The 23618-nt window shown below is 43.6% G+C and overlaps 2 protein-coding genes across 2 annotated transcripts in view; one reads left to right on the top strand and one right to left on the bottom strand.

Moving 5' to 3' along the window:
• The window catches only part of DAPP1 (dual adaptor of phosphotyrosine and 3-phosphoinositides 1), a 50548-nt gene extending 27684 nt beyond the window's left edge, over positions 1-22864 (bottom strand). The window contains exons 1-2 of the mRNA XM_025873499.2: positions 22579-22864; positions 1391-1513 (exon numbers count right to left, since the gene is read on the bottom strand). Of these exons, the coding sequence (XP_025729284.1) occupies positions 1391-1513; positions 22579-22679 (224 nt within the window). The 5' untranslated portion in view covers positions 22680-22864. The remainder of the gene's footprint in view (positions 1-1390; positions 1514-22578) is intronic.
• LOC112825438 (U2 small nuclear ribonucleoprotein auxiliary factor 35 kDa subunit-related protein 2) lies at positions 5857-7316 on the top strand. The gene has a single exon (XM_073892022.1). The coding sequence runs from the start codon at positions 5866-5868 to the stop codon at positions 6754-6756; it is 891 nt and encodes a 296-aa protein (XP_073748123.1). The 5' UTR covers positions 5857-5865; the 3' UTR covers positions 6757-7316.
• Positions 22865-23618: the final 754 nt, after the last annotated feature.

Genomic DNA, 23618 nt, shown 5'->3' with positions numbered 1-23618 from the left:
CAAAAAAGAGAATGAGAGAAGAGGACTCAGAGTCCCCGCTGAACCCCAGCCTCAGCCAGCACCTCAGTTTCGGCCTGGTAGGAACCTGAGCAGAAAAACTGGAGAGCCCGCCTGGGCTTCTGACACACAGAATCTGTGAGATAATCAATGTAGTTGTTTAAAGCCACTAAGTTTGGGGGAATTTGTTAAGTGGCATAGAAAATACAGAAGTCCAGAAGCACAAAGAGAAGATTAAAAACAATTAATTCTTGGGTTTTGAGCTCATAGACTCCTGCCATCAATTATGTAGGGAAATGTTTTGAAGCCAGTTTCTCCCCCTCTCTGACGGAGAGGAGAAGTAAAAACAAAACAGAACAAAAACGGTCTCTAAACTGGATGAAAAAGAGGATGCAGAGAGAAAGGAGTGTAGATGTTGCTACTGAGTTAGTGACCAGGAGGCCTAGACCAGGTGGGGCAGAAAAGAATAGGAAAAACCTCCTTATGCAGGATCAGCGTGACGGGTGCAACACCAGGGGACTCTTTTCAGGGGAATATGGAGGCGCCACCAGAACAACAGCAAAACGGTAATGGTTGGAGGTTAATGAGGTTAACGAGTGGGTGCCTGAGGGCAATTTCATGGGGTCCTCACATCCCTAGTCTAAGCAGAGGGCAACGTCCCATAAACCCAGAAAGACTTGCCACATGCCCGCAGAAGCCAAGGTCACAGATGCTGACCGAGAACCAACGCCTCCCCCTGGTTATCACCTGGGGAGGTCAGCTTTCCTGATCAGGAGGCCAGCCAGGAGGAGGCAGGGGAGGAGAAAGATCCTGGAGGATTGGGCCATCACAGGTTTGGGTTGCACAGGGACTGGATTAATTTCATTAACATTCAGAGGAAGTGGAACTTGGAGAAAGGTCGGGCCATTTATAGGGAAAAAAACTTAAAATTTGCCCTACTGCTTGCTTGAGTTTGCGATTATGAACGCTGCACAGTCACAGATCATTCTGATTTTCCAGGGGAAGCGAGGAATATTAAAAGGGCACTGGGCCAGTTTTCAGGGATTTGGATTCCGGCGCTGTTTCTGTCTCGGACTTATGGGGTACAAAGACACTTTAGCACTTTGGGTTTCAGTTTCTCCACCAGGCAAGCGAGACATTAAACAATTCATAAAGTGTCCTTCAGCTCTCACATTTTCTTCCCTGCTGAGAGAAGGAGGAAGAATGTTTCTTACAGTCTGCCATTCAGAGCTTGGAATCCTTAGAGCTGCAGGTCTACCAGGAGTCAAGAGAACCTTTTTCTGGCAATGTAAGAATGTTGTTATCTGGCAATGTGAGTGTGATGATAAAGTCAATGGCCAGGTAAGGAAGAGATGGGACGATGCTGAATTCATAGAGTTCGTAAGCAACCTACCTCACAGAGAGAGAGTACAGCCCGATCCTTTCATTGCTGTCCCTCAGAAGGTAGCTGCCGTCACATCCGTTTGAGAGGAGAAGAGCCTCGGCTGCATGGCGTGTGAGGTTGCCGTGATACCACCTAGGAAGGAGAGAACCACACTTTCACTCGGGACTCACCGCAGGTGACTCTTCCTTCACTTGGTTTTCCTCTCCAAGATGACCTCAGCAATATTCTCCACCATAGGTAGCCCAGAAACCAAACTCTCAGCCCAAACATCAGGACAAGGAACTCTCTGGGCCACACTGAGAGGAGAGTAGAGAGAACTGGCGAACAGGAGGGTTATGGGTTGAATTGTGTCCTGAAAATCCGTATGTTGAATTTTCCCAGTACCTCAGCATGAGACCTTATTTGGAGATAGGGTTGCTTTCAGCAAGTCATAATGAGGTCATTTAGGGTGGGCCCTAATCCAGTCTTCTTATAAAAAGGGCATATCTGGAGACGGACTTGCCAACAGGGAAAATGCCCTAGGAACATGAAGACGGCCATCTCCAAGTCAAGAAGAAAGGGCTGGAACAGATCCCTCCATTACAACCCTTGGAAGGAACTGATACTTGGCTTTCTGGCTTCAATCCTCCAGAACTTTGAGACCATACCTTTCTGCTGTTGAAACCGCCCATTTTGTGGCACTTTGTCATGGCAGCCCTAGCAAACAGACATACGAGGTTACTGTGTAAACAATTTTTTTTTTCAAAGTCCAAGTCAAAAATAACTGTAAGAATAAGGTTTGGCCAATTTTCTCTCTTTCTTTTGATCTCTTTCTCACACCCTCTTTGCAGTGTTGGAAAACCACTGAGCTACTACACTGGAGGCCACGGTCATGAGTGAGATGAAGTTGAACACAAGGAATTCAGATGTTTTATACTGACATGTAAACCCCATCAGATAGTGTTTCAAACTGACAAATATCTGAGGAGCCAGAGAAGTCCCAAGGAGATTCAAATTGATCTATAGCTTTAGCAAAAAGTTCGTTTTAGAAAAAGTAACACGGATCCAGGGTAGAAGAAAAAAAAAAAAACCCAAGTAGTTCAAAAAGAAGACTCAGTAAAGATAAAGCCTTGTTCTCACCCTGAATCCCCAGTCCCCCTGTTTTCTTCCCCAGAGGATACCAAAGTCAACCATTTTCCCATGTTTCCTCCTCAGAGACATCTATGCATCTAAAGGCATTCTAGTACGTCCTACCACCTCCTAATTCTGTGGAAATAAGAGCATTCTAGGCACACTGATCTGCACCTCGCTCCTTTCCCCTAATTACAGATCTTTCACGTCTTTTTAAGGACTCGCCAGAGGCGGTCCAGTGTGCTGGGTTGGGATTGCAGCCCCTGGAGTTGGCTTGCCTGAGTCCTATCCAGGTGACAGACACCTCTACCAGCTGCACAACTTTGGGCAAGTTACATAAGCAGGCAGAGCCTCAGCTTTCTCACTTCCAAAACAGGATTCACACTAGCCATATCCCATAGGCCGGTTGTAAGTAGTGCACACATTAACACACACGAAATGGCCAAAACAGGCCTGGCAAACAGAAGAACTCAGGACATGGCAGTTGTTACGTAAAACCACCGAGACCCACAAAGCCATAACTTGTGATACACCCTCAGTGGTGTGATTTTCTTGTGGCACAGATATAATTTTTTATTACCTTGAATTTATTTGGGATAACAGGAAGCTAGGTCCTGGGGACAGTTACTGCTGCAAGGGACCCCCCAGCTCAGGGCAGCAGAGAAGAAGGGGACACAGGCAACTACACTATGCCAGTGATCAAAGAGCCAATGAAGAGGTATGGATAGTGTATGAGAACTTCAAGGAAGAGGGGCACCTGGGTGGCTCAGTTGTTAAGCGTCTGCCTTCGGCTCAGGTCATGATCTCAGGGTCCTGGGATCGAGCCCCGAATCGGGAGCTCGCTTCTCCCTCTAAGCAGAGAGCCCACTTCTCCCTCTCCCTCTGCAACCCCCCGACTTGTGCTCACTCGCTCTCTCTCTCTCTCAAATAAATAAATAAAATCTTTAAAAAAAAAAAAAAAAAGAACTTCAAGGAAGAGCCCTACTCTGAGGGTGAGGGCTCCTGCTCTCATGAACCACCCTGGCGTCTACTGGGACATCCCTCTGACATGAAACTTTAGCCTAATAATAAACAATACACGTAAGACCATCTGTGGAAGGAAGTTTCTACATAGGTCTCCAAGCTATCTGTTTTCTAAAACTGCATTTCCCAATATGTGTTTCTTTAGCATAGTTCCTCTGTGAGGCACAGATGCCCCCATTCTGTATTAGAAATGTATTTGCTGGCTGGAAGCAATGGCAAGGAGAAACATTTTTATAAGAACACCGACTAAGTTGTTTACGTGCCAAGCAACCCCCTTCATTGAACTGAGTCAGACAAGTTCAAATCTTCTCATTACAAAATGCTTTCAAAGGACAATTGGAACCTGAAACTAATACAATGTTGTATGTCAGTTATGCCCAATAAAAAAAAGGACAATTGGAGGAATTAAAAATGAAGCTACAGGGGTGCCTGGGTGGTTCAGTCATTAAGCGTCTGCCTTTGGCTCAGGTCATGATCCCAGGGTCCTGGGATCCAGCCATGAGTCGGGAATCCCTGCTCGGCGGGAAGCCTGCTTCTCCCTCTCCCACTCCCCCTGCTTGTGTTCCCTCTCTCACTGTGTCTCTCTCTGTCAAAGAAATAAAATCTTTAAAAAAAAAAGGGAAGCTACAAAAAACTTCAGGTTCGGTTACAACCAAAATTCTAATTCTTTTTGATAAGTGAAATCTCCACAAGGTCACAAGTCCTTAAATACATTATGCCAATAATTAATTTTTAGATGAACACTTTGGCATAAGATTCAGTTTGAGACAACAGATCACTTATCTGAAGTGATAAAACTTGATTGACGAAATTCTAAAACATAAAGGGTTTGGACATTTTTTTGGATTTTTTTCAGTGAGACCTGAAGTCTGTGTTGAAAACATGTACAGAATTCTTCTGATCCTGGGCCTGGACCAATCTAAGACAGAGACTGCCAGGCAGCCTCTTACATTTCATGATGTCTCTGGGGCAATGGGATCCTCATTCCCCAAAGTTCTCTTCCACAAACATCTGACCTTCCTCTTTTGGTTGAGCTAAGTATTCCTTTCCTAGAAATTTTGATGAACATATCTTCCGGGAAAGTGACTCTAGATCCAAATAACATTACATGTCCTTTATAGGACTATATCCACTTTTGGTAAGGATCATTTAAGACCACGTCCACAAAGAGCTAAAGGCTGAAAATAGAATAAAGTTGATAGTTTTCTCATAATCAACCTTCTCTACTTTTTATCATTCCAATCTTTATTTATTAAGCTTCAAATCTGTGCCAGACATTACACAAGGCATATACTAGGCAGGTCAAAGGGAATAAAAATGGAAAAGCCCCAGTCTAGTCTCCATTAATCTAGTCGGGAGGGTAAGACAAGTACTTTGCAAACTACGACCAAGAGAATGGCTCCAGGAAGAAAGATCAAGACTGTTGTTTGAATGAGCCAATATCTGAGTAGGCCTTGAAGGACACATAAGTTATTTGGTAAATTGTGTATTATTTTTTCTGAAATCATATGTAGTAAAAATTAAAATATGTACACATACAGAAGAGAAAGTCAAAGTCTTTCTTAAAAGAGGAAATACGAATTATAAATAGTTTCAATACTAATCAGAAATGCAAATTAAGACAACAATGTGATATTTTCTTTACTTGCCAGAGTGGCTAACCTTGAAGAACTAGACAGTATTAAGTATTGAAGAATACAGGGCCATGGGTATTACCATCCACTATTGGTAAGGGTAGAAGGTTGGAGGGTAATCTAGCACATGTGGGCTGAACAGGTGCATGTGACCAGCGATTCCTGTTCTAGAGTCTGCCTGGTGAAACACTCAAAAGTAAGCTGAAGGAAATAGGAACAAAGGTGTTTACTGCAGAGTTGTTGGTGAGAAGTATTTGGAGCCATCCTAAATATCTACCATCAACAAAGTGGAGAGCTCATAGAAAAAGATTATGTAAGAAGTTAACTGAAGGTGAAAAGGCATTGAGAGCATTTTGTTGATGAGGGCAAGGAATGAGGGCAAGGGGTCAAGTGCTACCAGCATTTGTGCGGGGTAGGGGGGGAGTGGAGGGGTGGGGGAGTGGGGGGGTGGGGGGGCAGTGGGGAGGGGAACGGTGGCGGAGGGTGGGAGGGTGTCCGGAATGCTTAACTTCCAACAAAGAACAATGCAGTCCTGACCACCTGAAAATTGTCCTTATCAGAAGGCAAGTGCACCCCCACTGAAGATGTCTGTGTACCCCACACACGAAGGTTGACAGATCCCAAACATGTTATTAAGTTAGAGGAACTAGTGGCAGGTTTGACACCACTTCTTTTTTAAAAATCTTCCCCTTCCAGGGGCGTGGCGGCCCTGGCAAGATGGCGGCGCCTGAGAAGATGATGTTTCCGGAGAAACCGAGCCACAAAAAGTACAGGGCCGCCCTGAAGAAGGCGAAACGAAAGAAACGACGGCAGGAACTGGCTCGACTGAGAGACTCAGGACTCTCACAGAAGGAGGAGGAGGATGCTTTTATTGAAGAACAACACCTAGAAGAAGAGAAGCTGTTGGAGATAGAGAGGCAAAAATTACATGAGGCGTCGTTACTTCGGGAGCAGAAGGCACAAGAAGAATTCAGAAGAAAGAGGGAAAAGGAAGAGGCAGCTAGAAAACAGCAGGAAGAACAAGAGAGAAAATTAAAGGAAGAATGGGAAGAGCAGCAGAGAAAGGAGAGAGAAGAGGAGGAACAGAAACTACAGGAGAAGAGAGAAAGAGAGGAAGCTGTGCAGAAGATGCTGGAGCAGGCTGAAAATGAGTTGGAAAATGGTGCCACATGGCAAAACCCAGAGCCACCCATGGACTTAAGGATAATGGAGAAAGATCGAGCCAATTGTCCATTCTACAGTAAAACAGGAGCATGCAGATTTGGAGATAGGTGTTCACGTAAACACAATTTCCCAACCTCGAGCCCCACACTCCTTATTAAAAGCATGTTCACAACGTTTGGAATGGCGCAGTGCAGAAGGGATGACTATGACCCGGATGCCAGCCTAGCGTACAGTGAAGAGGAAACCTACCAGCAGCTCCTGGACTTCTATAACGACGTGCTTCCCGAGTTCAAGAACGTGGGGAAAGTGATCCAGTTCAAGGTCAGCTGCAACTTGGAACCTCATCTGAGGGGCAATGTGTATGTTCGGTATCAATCGGAAGAAGAATGTCAAGCAGCCCTTTCCCTGTTTAACGGACGATGGTACGCAGGACGGCAGCTCTAGTGCAAATTCTGCCCAGTGACCCGATGGAAAATGGCAATTTGTGGTTTGTTTGAAATACAACAGTGCCCACGAGGAAAACACTGCAGCTTCCTGCCTGTGTTCCGAAATCCCAACAATGAGTTTTGGGAGGCCAACAGAGACATCTACCTGTCTCCTCATCGGACTGGCCCCTCCTTCGGTAAGGGCCCGGAGAGGAGAGACATGACGGGCCACCAGGAGGAGTACTATGGGAGGCCCAGGAGGAGACGGAGCCCTAGCCCATCGCACTCTTACAAGAGGGACGGAGAAGCAGAGAGGAAAAGGAGAAACAGGCGCCGGGGCCAGAAGTCTCACAAACACATGGCAAAGAGTCCCGAGAGGCACAGTTCACGAAGTAGAGCAAGGAAAAGGGCCCGCAGTCGGGGCTGGGGCAGTGGGAGCCAGAGCTCCTCTAGGTCCAGGAGCCGCGGCAGGAGGAGGTCAGGCAGCAGAGACAGAACTCTTCAGAGCCCCAAATGCAAATAAACGTACTTTGTTCTTTAAAAAAAAAAAAAAAAAATCTTCCCCCTCCACCCAAACAATACAACACATACACATTTATATATAAAGATATGTAAAAGCATAAAACAGAAGTCTGAAAAAAATACACACCAAACTCAAATCCTGGAAGGAACCAAGATGAAGGGTGTTGTTAAAGGAGACTGTAGCTCCATCAGATTTTCCTAATTTGGCTTGATCTTATATAAAAAACACTAATAAAATAGACTCATCTACCAACTGGGAATCTAAAATTTGAAAAAAAAGAAAACAGTTAATTTCTTCTTTAATCCAACCTCCAGAGATAGCCCTGTTAATGATTTGTTTTATCCTTTCATTCATTCCACTGGTGTTTATTGAACACTGGAACTGACCTAGCACTTGGGGAGAGGGTGAGGGAGGAAGAAGGGCACGGAGAGAGAGAGAAACTTCTCCATTTAAAGCCTGGTGAGATTTGGAGTGACAGTTGTTCAGGGACGGGAATAACAGGAGTGCAGACCTCGGAACAAGGGAATGGTTAAGTGTGTCTAGCATCAGAGCACTGCTTGGTGGTGTGAGTTACTCGGGGTGAGTGCCCGCAAGCAGTCATGGTGAGATGAAGCTGCGAGGTTGGCCGTGTTACAAAGGGCACTGGATATTGACAGGTCCTTGGCTGACGGCTACAGGGATTTTTATGGCTTAATATGAACATCTGACTGCTCATTATGTAGAGTCCTGACTGCATGGAACTGTGTTCCAACTAAGTTCCTATCATTGGAACTGCTTAAAACAATTTTTTTTTTGTTATTCTGATTATTAGGGGGAAGAGTCAGATTTTCGAGAGCTTGAAGCTTGTAAAATTTGGAATTCTCTTTAAGAAAATTGATTTAAAATTACAAAAAATTAATTATTTAGAATGAGAAATCACAAAAAAATTACACATTGTGACAAATATCACAAACATCACAAAACCCAGAAAAATAACTTATTTTCATTAACTGTGTCACATACTCTTATACTTTTTTCCTCTGTATTTTTGGTCCGATTAGCTTTGACTATTTCTTCATATGACAAAAATTTTGTAATATAGTTTTCTAGAGAGAGACTAGAACAATAATTCAGTCTTTCATCTAGACTATTTTTAAAAATTGTTGACAGCATAGGCTTATCGGTAATGAAGTTTTTTAAATTGTTGGCAAATTCTGGGACCTCTATCAAATTTCTCTCAAATATGAGCTCTAAGATTCCAGGGCGTTTTACATTTTCATGCATAGGAAGTAATCTTAAATTCTCTGAATGGATGACATTTATTAACTATATGGCTAGGGTCTGTACCAGGGAGGAGCCCTGAAGCTGAGGCCTCATTGGCTTCACAGTAAACTTATTTCTGGTGACTATAAAAATCATATATGCTTCTAAGCTCTAAAAAACTAAACAATTAAAAATGTTTAGCTTAGGGGTGCCTGGGTGGCTCAGTTGGTTAAACGTCTGCCTCTTGTTTTCAGCTCAGGTCATGATCTCAGGGTCATGAGATCGAGCCCCACGTTGGGCTACGTGCTCAGCAGGGAGTCTGCTTAAGATTCTCTCTCTCTCCCTCTCCCTCTGCGCCTCCTCCTGCTCCCGCATTCACATGCATTCTTTCTCTCTCAAGTAAATAAGTAGATCTTTACAAAAATGTTATTTAGCTTAGTAAATAAAATCCACGTATAATCACCCCCCAATCAGGTTAGTTTATAATTCTTTTTAAAAATTCTTTTGTGCAGTGGGTGAATAAAGCCTCAACCCTAACAAGACTCATATCCAATCTTTGCTACATATTGATAATGATGGGCCCTCACTACTTTATAGGCAAACTCTTTCCATACTGCCATAGTTCATGATGGCCAGAAAACTCTTGCCTACGTTGAATTGCTGTTTCTTGCTGTCTAGCTTTCCACAGATGGTCCCAGAGCTACTTCTTGGTGTTCTATACACGATATTTAAACAAACAGTTAAAGCATTTAGATTGTATTTTTCTCTTTCCATCAACTTCAACTTCTCTTTTTATGACAGGCTTTCGGTCCCTTTATCACCCAGAGACTTTATCTTCTCTGAATAGCCTCCAAATTTTTAAAACCTCTCTTAAAGGTAAGAGCTGATGTGGAAAACTAAGCCTCAAAGGATCCCCCTTATTCTAGCTGCTAGGTATACAGTAAAGCGACCCAAGATTGCATTAGTTTCTTGACAACTGCGTCATGCTGGGGATTCACACTGCACCTACTGTTTGTTGATTAAAACTCCCAAGTCAGTCATTTTCCTCTGCTGTCCTGTCACGTCTTCCCCTGCATTAGGAAGCTGATGCTTTTAGAATTAAGTGCAGTAAGAAGCCTTTTTACAACAGGGAAATGCCAACTGAAAAGAAATGCGAATAAGCAGCGAATGTTTATCACTAACGTCTATGTAGCTTGGAGCGTCAGTGAGAGTTCTGTTGAGAAGAGACCATGCGTGCCTTTGTCTCTGGTCATTTCCTTAGCTCCCTCTTTTGCTCCAACTTCCTACTTGTGAACTATGTGACCCCACACAAATAGCAACTTTAGTTTTCTCAGCAGTCAAGGTGACTAATAACCATGCTACCGTAACAAAACCCTGTTGTTTTCATATATTGGAACACTGTCTTCTTTTACAAACTTTTTTTTTTTAGATTTTATTTATTCATTTAAGAGAGACAGAGACAGAGAGAGCACAAGCAGGGGGAGGGGCAGAGGGAAAGGGAGAAGCAGACTCCCTGCTGACTAGGAAACCCCCTTGAGGGCTTGATCCCAGGATCTCAGGATCATGACCCCAGCTGAGGGCAGACACTTAACTGACCGAGCCACCCAGGCGCCCTTTTACAAACTATTTTTATGATTCTTTAACTTTTGCAGAAGAGAACAAGATACAAGATTTGCTAAATATAAAACATATTATAAATAGCAAATCTTATATCTTATGCTAGATAAGATATGCTAGGTATTGTGCTAGGTATGGGAATACTTTGGAATAAGGTTCATCTTCCTGAAACAAAAAATTAAAAAAAATTCTTTTGGTCTCATTTTTTCTGAAGAAGTGAAAAAGAGCAAGAAACTACTATTTATAACATACATTCAAGCAATGTTATATTCTTCTTTTTCCCCAAAGCCCACACATTGCTATAAATAAGTCTCAAGGCTAATGCAGGTAACAGAGCAAAGACTCATCAAGCTTCAAAAGAATATTTGCACTGGGTTTATGAGATTACCAAAACCAGCAGTTGACCTTGAAGGAAACAGTGGTATTATCCCTTCCATTATATAGTAACAAATTAGGAAACACCCACCCACTAAAGAATTTTCATCGTTGCCTCTCAGTTAGGTACAGGAAGCGAGCTCAACCACAGAGAAAGGCAGACCAGCTAGCTCCAGCAGGATGGTCCTCAAGTCAGCCCCTTCTCCCATTCCAGTGCAGTGCCCCTTTGTGCTAGAACCTTCCGGGAAATTGCTCCGGCATATTGGAGTCTTCATAGTTTTTATCCCATTGGGTTTTATTGCCTTAACTTAATCCATTGATATAAATTGATATTTCATTTTGCTCTATCCTTTAAAGGAGAGGCTTTCAAACTTTTTAAATCAGTATAAAATGCATTTTTATTTCTCTCTCTACACACACACACACACACACACACACACACACACTCCAGAATATTATAGGAAACAATAACACTACTCTTCCACAGGATACTTACTATTTACTATTTTCTTTTCTCCACTTATTTTTGACAAACATTGATTGTGACCCACTAAACTGACTTTATGGACACTAATGAGATGCACCTGGTGTTTGAAAAACAATGCAACTCAGTGCCTGGCAATCTTGTTAGAAATGTACATTCTCAGGCCCCCTACACCTGTTGAACTGTAATTTGTTTTTATCAAGAGTCCCAGACAATTGCTAAGGCAGTTTAGAGTTTCAGAAGCACAGAGGTCAAGGACTGTTGGTCCTAAAAACTTTAATTTGTTTCAGTAACTTTGATGGTTTGAGTTCACAGTGTGTCTCATCTAAAGAAGAGTACACTGAGGGTAAAGAAAGTACTAAGTGGCTTTAAAGTACCAATGGGGAGGAAAAGAGAAGGATTTGTAGGCTAACATGGTCAGAAATTTCCCCAATAGCTGCAATGTTAGTAATATGGACAGTAAATGGTGTAGGAGGGGGAGTTTCCAGGGGGCTGGCATGTCAGGGAAAGCTTCGTGGAGGAGGAAGATCATGAATTGGAGCTTCAGGAATAAATATAGGTTTCATTAAGTAGTGAGAGAACAGGTAATTTCAATGGGAGAAATGGCATAAGCAAAGGCACTGTGATTAACACATGCATGGCATATATAGGGAACAGAATGCCTAGTTGAAACAGAGGCTTTAAACTGAGGAGTAATGCAAAATAACACTGGAAGAACAAGTGGACACAGGAAGTGATCTTGCAAGTTAAAACATGAGCCACACACCCATTTAGACTATATATTTCTTGGTGAAAAATTTCTTAGTAATCCACATCTACAGATTATTCATGTATTTAATGACTTATTCTTCCCCTTCCTGGCAAAGAGAAGTGACACAGAACCTACATTTGGTCCCATCAGGGTTATAAAGAGAACACAGATTTCAATATAAAGCAAGAACAGAGACTCCTGATTGTGTGACAGTAGCTGAAAGTCCTTGGAGTTGAATAGCTAATACAAACCCTCTTTAGAGAATTTTCTCTTTTTTCTTCATTTTCAAAATTATTCTCACTTTTGGGGAGCCTGGGTGGCTCAGCTGGTTAAGCGACTGCCTTCGGCTCAGGCCATGATCCTGGAGTCCCGGGATCGAGTCCCACATCGGGCTCCCTGCTCAGCAGGGAGTCTGCTTCTCACTCTGACCCTCTTCCCTCTCGTGCTCTCTATCTCTCATTCTCTCTCTCTCAAATAAATAAGTAAAATCTTAAAAAAAATTATTCTCACTTTTGAATGACATGGACACACCCTTTCTACCCTCTAGACCAAAGACAGCAAATGCATAACAGATGACTCCATTCCCCTTTTTAAAGGCCATGGATAATATCACTAATTGATCTGTTTTCTTTCTTCCCAAGGCTATATACTTGGCCTCAGAATCCTTCTGAACACAATGGTGATAGAACATAAGATGAAATGATAAAGCAGGCCTACTCCAAGCAATCTTAACTTGGGTTAATCTGTCCTTAGCACTTGAGTCATTCTGCAGGCTTGCTCGGAGGCTGATTTCCTTCACATTCATTTGGTCCTATGGCTGGTGCTAAATACTATGACTTTTTGTGAAAAATAAAGCTCTTGGCCCTCTATGCCATCAGAAATCATGGGTTTAGGGTAAGGAAAAACCTTGTCAGCTCAAGAGCTATCAGTACTGCAATTTATATTATACTAAAGTCATGACAATATCTAAGCTAAGACAGTGTTGTCCACATAAATACATGAAGTCCCTTATTCACAGATGTGAGCTTATTTTTCCATGATCAATGGAAAAATTGACCAGCAATGGACCCTGTCCAAGCGGGAGAACCAAACAGGCCTTGCAAAGTTTTTGAACATTCAAATGAGGCCTAAGAAAGCCATTAAATGTGTTGCTGAGGTTAGGCAGAAGATCAGCTCATCACAGTCCTTCCAATAAGGAGGTTTCTGTCATGGAACCCGCTGGTCTGTGGCTTTTCATATTGCCATTCTGAATGCCCACATTTACATGTGGTAACAGCAGAGCTAAATGGTGAGGCCAGCTGCCCCAGGCATTAAGAAACATATCTGAGCGATGACAGAGGCAGGGCTCTGGCTAGCCGGTCAAATGAGGAACTGAGGGTGGGCCCCAAGGTTTGTTGGGTTTTTTTGGGGGGGTGGGAGTCAAGGCTCAGCTAAAGGAAAACAGTGCGGAAAGGAACCGCAGAGAATTCTGTGGGAGTTGGAGATCAGGGCAAACCTGTTCTCGAAGGAGTCCGAGGAATGAGGCAAGCAATTCTGAGAGATGGAAGACACACAGAGACAGAGGCAGAGACTCAGATCTTCAGAGACATAGATGGGCACAAAGAGTCAGAGACACAAAAGGGAAGGACTGTGGACAGAGAGACAGAAGACAGAGCGGCAAAACTCAGAGCCAGTTAGAAAGGCACAGTGGCTCACCCAGATAGCAGAAGCACACAGGGCAGTGGCTTAGGGCACACGAAACAGAGGGACCCAGGGTATGGAGGAGACTGAGGCAGAGAAACCAAAGAGAAAAGGACACAGACACATAGATACCTGCAGAGCCTGACTCGTAGGTGGGTCGACACACCAGGACATGCAGACAAGGACTTGCAGAGACCAGAGGGGCCATGCCATGAACTGTGAAGGGGAGAAGGGGGGCAACTTGCATATCATTCCAGCACAGGTCCTTCAGTCTGGTCCTCAGGTCAGCCACCACGGGGCAGGAATGGTCTCAAGACTACAAGAGTGTTATTGGTCCCCCAGGGGTTGGGGCTTAGCGACTGTTGGATTTGGACCAGGAGCCAAAGCTCAGAGACACACTGGTAAAACTATTTCATGGACAAGAACTTGCAGAGGCCTGGAATGGCTGGGCAGAGACCCACACCGGAGATTTTCTCAGGAGGGCTTATTCCCGAGTGGAATCAAGCTTGACTCTGCACTTGTTCTCATTACTCTTGTCGTCTGTACTGCATAAAATGCTGCTCCTGGGTCATTTTCCTTGGGCTGTAGTCGCTGCTGGCCAGCTACCATTTCGGGCTGCTACAGGAGACAGAGAGGGCCACTTTCAGCAAGCTACAGCTAGGGGAAAGAGCCCCAAACTTTGGAGGATGAAAAAAATACAGATAGATCCTTTTATTAGTTATCTCCTCTGGGTTGTGTGGTTCAGATGAGGCCTCTCACCAGTGTTGATTTATCCCACCAGTAAAAACTTTTGGGCATAAGGGGGCAGAGTGAGTCTGAGGATAATAAATGCAAATATGTCATCAGGGTTGGTGTGGTAGAGGGCTAAAGTCAAGGACCTTAAATTCTGGTCTTGCCTTTGACTCAACTTGGGGCACCTCAAACCTTCAGACAGCTGCTCTTTGCCAAGTGATGGGCTGGGGTAGAGCAGACAAAGATGAAGAAGCTACATTCCTGCCCCTAAGGAGCTCGCCATGAAAAGGAGTTTACTATACTCAACTTAGAGCAAGTGGACAAACCTCTTCGTGCTTTAGGGTTGACATTTGCAAAATGGTTCTATTATTTGGAGAATCAAACCCAAAACATAGACTCTACTGGTGGTGAGTCAGAACCCTACAAGCAAAACGATGAACCCCAGACAACTCTAGAAATGGATAGTGGTAAAGTAAACAAAGGATGAATTAAAAGACCCTTGTGACATTAAGGTTTCCAAAATTCCTCTGACGTTATTTTGAAAAACCATACAAAAGCAGAACTCCTTATTTGGATGTGAATCACTAACTGTGCTTCGCAAAGTGGAATGACTGGTTTCCACCTCTGTTCCTTTCTTGCTACTCCCAGGTCATCACTCTAGTTTCTTATTCACAGGCTGTAAAGTCCCTGACCAATTAGCTTTTTTGGCTCTGGTCCCGTTGCTACCTATCATGGTCAACTACCAGATTAATCCACCAGATTAATCTAAAAACAAAACATGATGACCATGTAATTCCACATTCCTATAAGCATTCAATAAGTCCATATTGTCAAATGGAGTTTGACCAAGGCCCAAACTCTTAATCCATGTAAAGCCTTCTGGAATTTGTACCAACCTACATATCTAAACTTTAATAGATGGAAACAGGCTGACCTGGGAAAAAAGATCCAGAACATGCTTTGACACAGACTAAAAAGTATATGGTGGAAAAATCCTACCAGAAAGTAAGAGAAAAAGTATATACATGGTATGGCCACAATTCAATCTGAGTGCGCGCGCGCGCGCACACGCGCGCGCGTGTGTATATTTACAGAAAAATATTTTTAAAAGACTGGAGACGGGTGCCTGGGTGGCTCAGTTGGTTAAGCGACTGCCTTTGGCTCAGGTCATGATCCTGGGGTCCCAGGATCGAGTCGGGCATTGGGCTCCCTGCTCAGCAGGGAGTCTGCTTCTCCCTCTGACCCTCACCCCTCTCATGCTCTCTCTCTCTCAAATACATAAATAAAATCTTTAAAAATAAATAAATAAATAAAAGACTGGAGACAAGTTGAACAATATGTCATTCTGGGTGGTTGTACACGGCTGACTTTTTGGGTGCTTTTATTTCCCAAATTTTCAATAATTAATACATATGATTATTATTTTTAACTGTTTACTGTGAATAACTTCAGAAAGTAGAAAAATAGCATAAATAATAGAAAAAGTAATACACATATTTAAATAATACCCATATTTTAGGTAGAATAATTTTCAAACTTTTGCCATATATTCTTTATATATTTTTGCAGGAACATTTTAAAAGTTAATTATAGATATCATGACACTTTAAGTAGTTTAGCATGTGTCTCAAAAAAGTGACATTCCCTTACTTAACCATATTTCTGTCAAAACAAATTAACTTGTTGCTCTTATGTTTTTAAAGTTATAAATTTTTTAAGTTATAAATTTTTTTAAAAGATTTATTTATTTATCTGAGAGCGCGAGAGCGCGGTGGTAGATGGGCGGAAGGCAGAGGAAAAGGGACAAGCAGACTCCTCGCTGAGTGCAGAGCCTGACGTGGGGCTTGACCCCACGACCCTGAGATCATGACCTGAGCCGAAATCAAAAGTCCAATGCTTAACCAACTGAGCCACCCAGGCACCCCTAAAGTTATCAATATTTTTAAACAAAAAGGTCTGAAAACAGATAATGGGGGCAGGCTCTAGTGGGCAGGTGGGCAGGGAGAACATATGACTACAGAGACTCTGGAGGTGAGGGAGCAACACGGTTAAAGAGTCCACCAGGTGGGTTGTGCTGCTATTAGACAGGTCCCTTTCAAGGAGAAGGAGTCAGAGCCTGTGGGCTCTGAATAGGAATTTATCCTCTATAGGAGTTGGAAGAAACAAGAAATTAATGCAGGCTTTTTTTTTTTTTTTTTTTTTTTAAGGCTAAGCCTATGGCTATGACACTAGAAACTAGAAGAGGAAAGGCAGGTGGACGTTTCTCAGACAATGAGGCTGTCAGTGGGGACTCTGAGAGGTAGAGCCCAGAACCAACCACTGGGTCCCTGGGATGAGAGACTCTGAGTCATATGGGCTTCTTAGATTTTCTGAATACTCCTGTGTTTTGCCACTTTCCCTTTACTCATGCCATTTTCTCTTTAGCAAATGTCATCTTTTCTGACATCAACTGACAAACACCTATCAGTTCCAAAGCCATATTGTCCACAACCAGTGATCTTCTTCTTTGCTGCCCTATGCTGTGTGCTTTGTCTAGACATACTCATGGCCCTCAGCCCCTCCACCCTGCATTCTAACTACACGTGTGTGTGTGCATTCTCTGTCCTCTGTGCCATAAACTCTTTGAGGGGACAGCCATTTCTTCTTCATTTCAGTGTCCCCACACTGCCTTGTCATCATTCAACAGCTGGATCTGTGAATGGATGGAAGAATGAATGAATGAAACAAAGTGACCCCATTCTATGTGGAGAACATTTGTGGACAGATTTCCACATGTAAGTAGAAGGAAGTCACCATCACCCACAGAGGAACAGAAAACACAACAACCGAAGAGGAAATTCATTTGAGTCAAGGAGAGATTGAACTTCACACCAGTTACATACTCTCACACAGCCACAGGAGAATCACCTTCCATTTTTAGAATCCAAGATTATGGAGTTGTGCAAAGAAGAGGAACAAGCTTGGGGCGCCTGGGCGGCTCAGATGGTTAAGCGTCTGCCTCGGCTCAGGTCATGATCGAAGGGTCCTGGGATCGAACCCCACATTGGGCTCCTGGCTCAGCAGGGAGCCTGCTTCTCCCTCTCCCTCTGCCTCTCTCTCTGCTCATGCTCTCTCTCTCTCTCTGTATCTCTGTGTCTCAACTGAATTAAAAAAAAAAAAAAAAGAAGACGAACAAGCTTTATTGCTCTACTTGGTATCACAGCTCTGTAAACAGATTCCTTTAAAACGTTGACTTTAGGGGCACCTGGGTGGCTCAGTTTTTTGAGCCTCCTACTCTTGATTTCGGCTCGGTTCGTGATCTCACGGTTGTGAGATGGAGCCCCCATCAGGCTCTGTGCTGGGCGTGGAGCCTGCTTAGGATTCTTCCTCCCCCTCTCCCTCTGCCCCTCCCCACCCACTCACTCTTTCTCTCTACAAACAAACAAAACAAAAGCAAAACTTTGACCTTACTACACTTTTCTTAGCCTATTCTGTTTGTCTAGCTCTGAAAAATGGAATCTACAAAAAATTCAATAAAGTTTTGCTTAATTAGGGTATTGGCCTGGCTTTGTGTGCATGAGCATGCATATTATGTGAAGAACATGAAAGAATAATGTCTTTATGATAACATTTCTTGGTTGTAGTAATCACAAAACTTTCTTTTTGTCTCTAAGTTCATACTAGTACTAACAAATAGTGCTAATATAATAAGAGACAAGTGTGATGAGAATTAGCAAGTTGCATTAGTGGATAGGCATGTGGGCCCCAGAGAGAGAGAGCACAGCAGGGGGAGCGGCAGGCAGAGGGAGAGGGAAAAGCAGGCTCCCCGCTTATCAAGAAGTCTGATGTGGGACTCCATCCCAGGATCCTGGGATCATGACCTGAGCCGAAGGCAGACACTTAACCAACTGAGCCACCCAGGCACCCACTTTTCTCATTTATAAATGGAGATGATTCAGTAATAGTATCTATCTCACAGTGACATGTGAACTTAATAAATGATACACGCAAAGGGCTTAAAATAGTGCCTGGCACATAGTGACATCCAATAATTACTAGTTGCCATTATTAGAGCATATAGCTTCTCCGATCAGTGTAAGAGCATCAGCTTTGGGGTAGGCTCGCAGGTGTGTCCCTCAGCTGCACCACTATGAGTGAGCTGCACGGTTCACCGAACCTCTCTGAGCTCACTCTCTGTCTCTATGAAATGGGTGTAATCATACCACACTGAAAGTACTGGGAAAGCTTAGTGACATAATGGGCGTAAATGGCATGGTGCTAGCACATAGTATGTGGTCAGTAAATAGTGAATTATCACAACAGATACCCTGGGACTACAGGCAACCTGATTTTTCTGCTAGTGAGTCTCCTTGTATATGAAGTTGGAATGCCAGTACCTTCTGAAGACCGGAGCTAGTGTATGCAAAATGTCTGCCTGCTTCATAATGAGGACTCATTTTGGTTATGATCATCTGTTCCCTGAGTCAGCAAACCACCACCTTTAGGGCCAACTCCTGCCAGGGTACAAGTCTTTGTATTTCCTGCCAGGGTACAAGTTTTTGTATAGACTAAGAAACAAGAATGGTTTTACATTTTTAAATGGCTATGGAAAAAAATAGAATATTTTGTCACTCATGAAAATAATATGAAATTCAAATTTCAGTGTCCACAAATAACATTTTGTCTGAACCCACTGTCATGGTCATTTATTTCTGTGTTATCTATGGCTGTTTTTGCATGTCAGTGGCAGATGTGAGTACTTGTGGCCGAAATCATAAAGCCTGCAAAGCTGGAAAATTTATTATCTGGTATTTTACAAAAAAAACTTGCTGACCGCTGATCTATTCTAACCTTCTCTTATATGTACAGGATAGAGGAATTAGAGACTTTAGTTAGTTAGTTAGTTAGTTAGTTAGTTAGTTAGTTATTACACTGTCTTGTTGGAACCTTTGTTATAATCAAAGAACAGCTGGAAGTTTAAATTATCAACTAACTAGCAGTTTTAGAACTAGTTTTTTTATTTAGGGGACCTGTCTAGCATTCACTACTTGTTTCATTTCCCCATTGCTTCATTTTGAAAGCAAAAAACAACCTGACTGTCCCCAGCCCACCTCTTCCTTATCACTGACCAGTCCCCGCACGCTTTGCCCCTGCGTTCTTCCCCACAGTCCACCTCCTCCCCCAGTCCCATCCCACCAAAGTTTTGGTGAAGCTGAGCAACAATCACAGATGGTTTTATTTCTCCTTTGCTTTGGACACATTAATACATTTAGGATCAAAGAAAATAAATGTTTTTATTTTTTTAATTTTTAAAAAAGATTTTATTTATTTATTTGAGAGAGAGAGAGAGAGAGAGTGCTCGTGCATCCCCCCCCCCCCACCGGGGGAGAGAGAAGCGGACTCCCTGCTGAGCAGGGAGCCCAAGGTGGAGCTTGATCCCAGGACCCTGGGATCATGACCTGAGCCAAAGCCAGACGTTTAACCTACTGAGCCACCCAGGCACCCCAGAAAATAAGTGTTTTTAGATTGAGGGTTTATAAATGAGACTCAGAAATGCATCTGAGTTGTTTGACTTAGGTACTTTAGAAAAGAATAAACTGATGCTCTGAGTAAGCCATGTGTGTCCTAGAAAGGCAAGTGATGAATTAATTTGCTACAGCTCAGGGTTTAATTTTCAAAACCTTACATATTCCCAAGCCAGAATAAAAATAGAGACCAAAGAACAAGGATGTATGATATCTCTCTAACCACCACATTATCTGTTTATATCCACCCAAAATACAAACATCGGAATCTACCTAACAACTCAAGTAATATATTTAAAATAATTTTAAAATTAAGTCATTAAAACCAGCCACCTATTATTTATCAATTACATGAAATCATTTTGTTTTTATGGCGCTTTTTAAAAACTGAATTAAGCTGAAGGTTTGGTACAGATTGCACCTAACCAGTGACAAATTTTCAAAGAAAAAGTTTCATTTATGTTCAGAATTCTGCCAGGGGCAACCAGTCATTTTCAAGTATTCTCAGATATTATCACCTGCAAAAGGTATGTCAGCAATGTCCCGGTGGGGCAAGTAATACTTGCTCAAGTCCATTACTAAATTTTCAGGAATTTTACAGGTAGGTTGTTAAACCTTCCGCAGCTTGAAATTGCCCATGGTATCAGTATTTATACCAAGGAAATAAGCAGACTCTAGAAATCACCACTCGTCCAAGTGGTTTCTCAGCACCCCATTGAGTATACTTAAAACAACTATGCTGAACTGAAAGCTCTTATCGGGGGGATGAAAATGTTCTAAAATTGATTTACAGTGACGTTTGAACCACTCTTTAAAGTCACTAGAAATTGTGGATTTGTACACTTGAAATGAGTGAGTTTTATCTGTAAAGTACACCTCAATAAAATTGTTAAGTAAACTGCTTCCAAACCAACAAACAAAATGTCAACATTTATTAATGGCTTTAAGATTCAGGGACATACCCAATAAATGAAAAATAAAGCCACATTTTTTTCAGCACTTCTGATGGATTTATATTCTATGCAGTGACTCCCAACCTTGGTCTCTCCCCAGAATCACTTGGGGAGTGTAACAAGAAAACGCTCACTCCCAAGATACTAATGTCATTTGTCTGGCATGTGGCCTGGACAGGAATTTTTAAAAACTCTTGTGTGACACTAGTGCACAGCTAAGGTTGAGAACCTGCACCGTAGAGCAATTTTTCCAGATCATTGTAGCTTGTCTGTTATTATGGAAACCATCCCCAAATGTATAGTAAATTTCCCAGCCTTCTGAAATACAGAAGTCTGGACATAAATGCACCTGTTTTGGGTGTTTCTAGGTTGTACTGGACGTCCATTCTTTGACCACAGAGGGAAGGCACAATTCTGTTTTCCTTGCGGGTTTTACCCATAGTCGCTTCCTGTTACGGGCATATGGTGGAGAGAAGAGACATCATCTAGCTCATCCTTGTCATCCAAGGAGGTGACAACGTTACCTGTGGGCTCAGGATGGTTTAATTAAAGAACCAGAATTGAATACCTCCTTTGTTTCTCTTCTCCTTTGGGGCTTCCTGCTGATCATGGGCTGGGAATATTGATAATGAAGCATGTAAAGAATTATACCTTAATAATTTAACAAGGCTATAAGTGAGAGCCCAAGGGTCTAGCCTGGACTCCGTGACACCCATTTGGATGCTCAGGGGCATTTTACCCTCTCTCTTTGGAGATTCAACCTAGAAGAACGGTGGTATCCTAGAACTCTGAATTCCCAGTAAGGGGAGTTGACTTTATAGAAAATTCTAGCTGTTATTTCTGGTTTACCTTGTGAAAGTGGAGTTCAATTCTGAGACCTCCATTTTAAAATCTGAAGACAGGACTTTATTGAGAACTTTTACAGTAATACGACACCAAAAGCTACAATCTCTGCCATCTTAATGCAGAGATTTCATCCCCGTTTTAGTTTTTCTCTGGCAAAGAACATAGGCTTTTGCAGGTTGAAATCCCAGCTTTGCCATTTGTTGATGTGTGACATGGGCAAGTTTTTCAACCCCTTTGGTGCCATTTTCTTCCTTTGTAAGATGGAGATCACAGTTTCTAGGTCAGTGGGTTGCTGTGGAGATAGTCCTGTTTATGAAGAGGCTCTGGTCTTGTCGCTTGTGAAGCACAGGTGTCAAAACCAGCCTCGTTAGGATATTTCTGGTGCTTCAGGGTAAAGGTCCAGTTTCTCTAGGAAACCCCCTACACCTGTCTTGTGTAATACTTGCTTCTTTTATTAAATACCCCGATGGGTTGTCTCATCTGGTCCCTTCCTAAAGACAGGACTACGATGACTCCACCTACCTAAACTTAAAACCTGCTTGAGGCAGAAATGTTATCCTCCTCCGGCCTCCTTAGTATTTAAAAGGCTCCAAGTGGTGCCTACCGATGTGTATACAAACAAGAGCTCGCAAACGCGGTGTCAGGAGAGAGAAACCCAGATGGGACAGTGCAGACACTTCCTCATTCTTTCGTTTTGAGAAAGTCCCTCTCCCATGCAGCAGGCTAGGCTTTCTGCTTATCTTACTGGCAAGACAGCCCTCTTACTGTCAATAGCTTAGAGCCTCAAGTGTTTGAACAGCGCTTTTATTCATCAACCAGATTCATATCCAGGAAAACAAGCAACACCAACTCACACACCTCGATTCTGTCCCTAGTCCCAAAGAATGCCCAACGTTTGATTTTCGTCCCCTTTTCTCCACTTAACATGTTTTCACACCTGGGAAAACACTGTATGCTTTTAAAATGCAATTGGCCCCAAGCAGGAGGATGCCTTCACAGATGAGTGAAGTGGAAGGCAGCGAAGCCCGAGATGGCAGGGTGCTAAAGAAAATCAACCAAAGCGAGCATCTGGGTGGCGGTTGGGAGTCAACGCTCACCAGAGCAGTACTGTGAAAAGAAGACCTGCTTTCTTACCCCAAGTCCTGGAGCAGCTCAGCTTCTCCATCTGATCTGCTCCACAGATCTGAAGGATCCTGGGCGCTCATCTTCCCTTCTAGGGATTCTGCTCTGCCCATTCGCGCGCCTCACGACCGCTGAGCCCCTGCCAGGTGCTACGACGGGAAGAGGCAGCGAGAGAGAGAGAGCGCGCGTGTGAGAGAGGGAGAGAGAGAGAGAGAGAGAGAGAGAGAGAGAGAGAGAGAGAGAGATGGGCCCTCCTGCTCCTCACTCTCTTCTCCTCTGAGAGAGAAACCCGCTGTGGCTGTGAGTCTCCAAGCAGCAAGGAAGTGAAACTTGGTTACTCCTCCCACTGCCCCTCACCACCCTGGCCCCAAGGCACGGGCAGGAGTGCTCTGTCAGCCAGGAAGTATGCAAACTTAGGTAGCTACCTCTGAGGACACCCACACTGCCTCATGCCACGCGCAGTTTCTGTCAAAGGAAATAAAGATGAAGTCGCACCAGCCAGGACTGGACTATCCATTCGAACTCTTCCCACGAGGCCATCCAGAGTTCCTCCGAGGGGCTAATTCAACTTGGAGCAGAGGGTACGAGCACCCCCACCTTCTGTCTCCCACACAAACGCAAGGGGCTCCGAGGAAGCTTCTGTATCAGGATCATCTTTACGGTGGGTGGAGAAATCAGTCAAACCCCTAGCCTCGATACCGAAGTCTGGTTTTTCGCACCCTCTCAATATTTCTGCCTCGATTACCCAAGCTTTCCACCATGCCTGTGGCGTTCAGATCGGCATGATTCAGAGACAGTTACTGCTTTCTCCGAGGGGGGAGGATGGGGTGAGAAGGCAGGAAAAGTCGGAGAGGCCAGCCTTGGTGCCCAGAGTCCTTGAGCTCGGTGTCCTTCCCTGCGGACTCACCGCGGGCTTTGCTTCGGGGCCGGCTCAGGGGAGAAGCCCACCCGCCTGCGAGTGCCCACGGGAATCTGCGGTCACTCTGAATGCTGGGGAGTCCGGCAAAGGGCAGCAATAAATGGACTAAGAACCTGTGCGGCTGCCCGCCTTT

Source organism: Callorhinus ursinus, unplaced genomic scaffold (assembly GCF_003265705.2).
Source record: "Callorhinus ursinus isolate GAN/ISIS: 27379988/994484 unplaced genomic scaffold, GSC_fseal_2.0 scaffold4, whole genome shotgun sequence".
NCBI classification, from domain to species: domain Eukaryota; kingdom Metazoa; phylum Chordata; class Mammalia; order Carnivora; family Otariidae; genus Callorhinus; species Callorhinus ursinus.
Note: the sequence above shows the minus strand (reverse complement) of the source record. Positions and strands in the feature narration are given on the sequence as shown.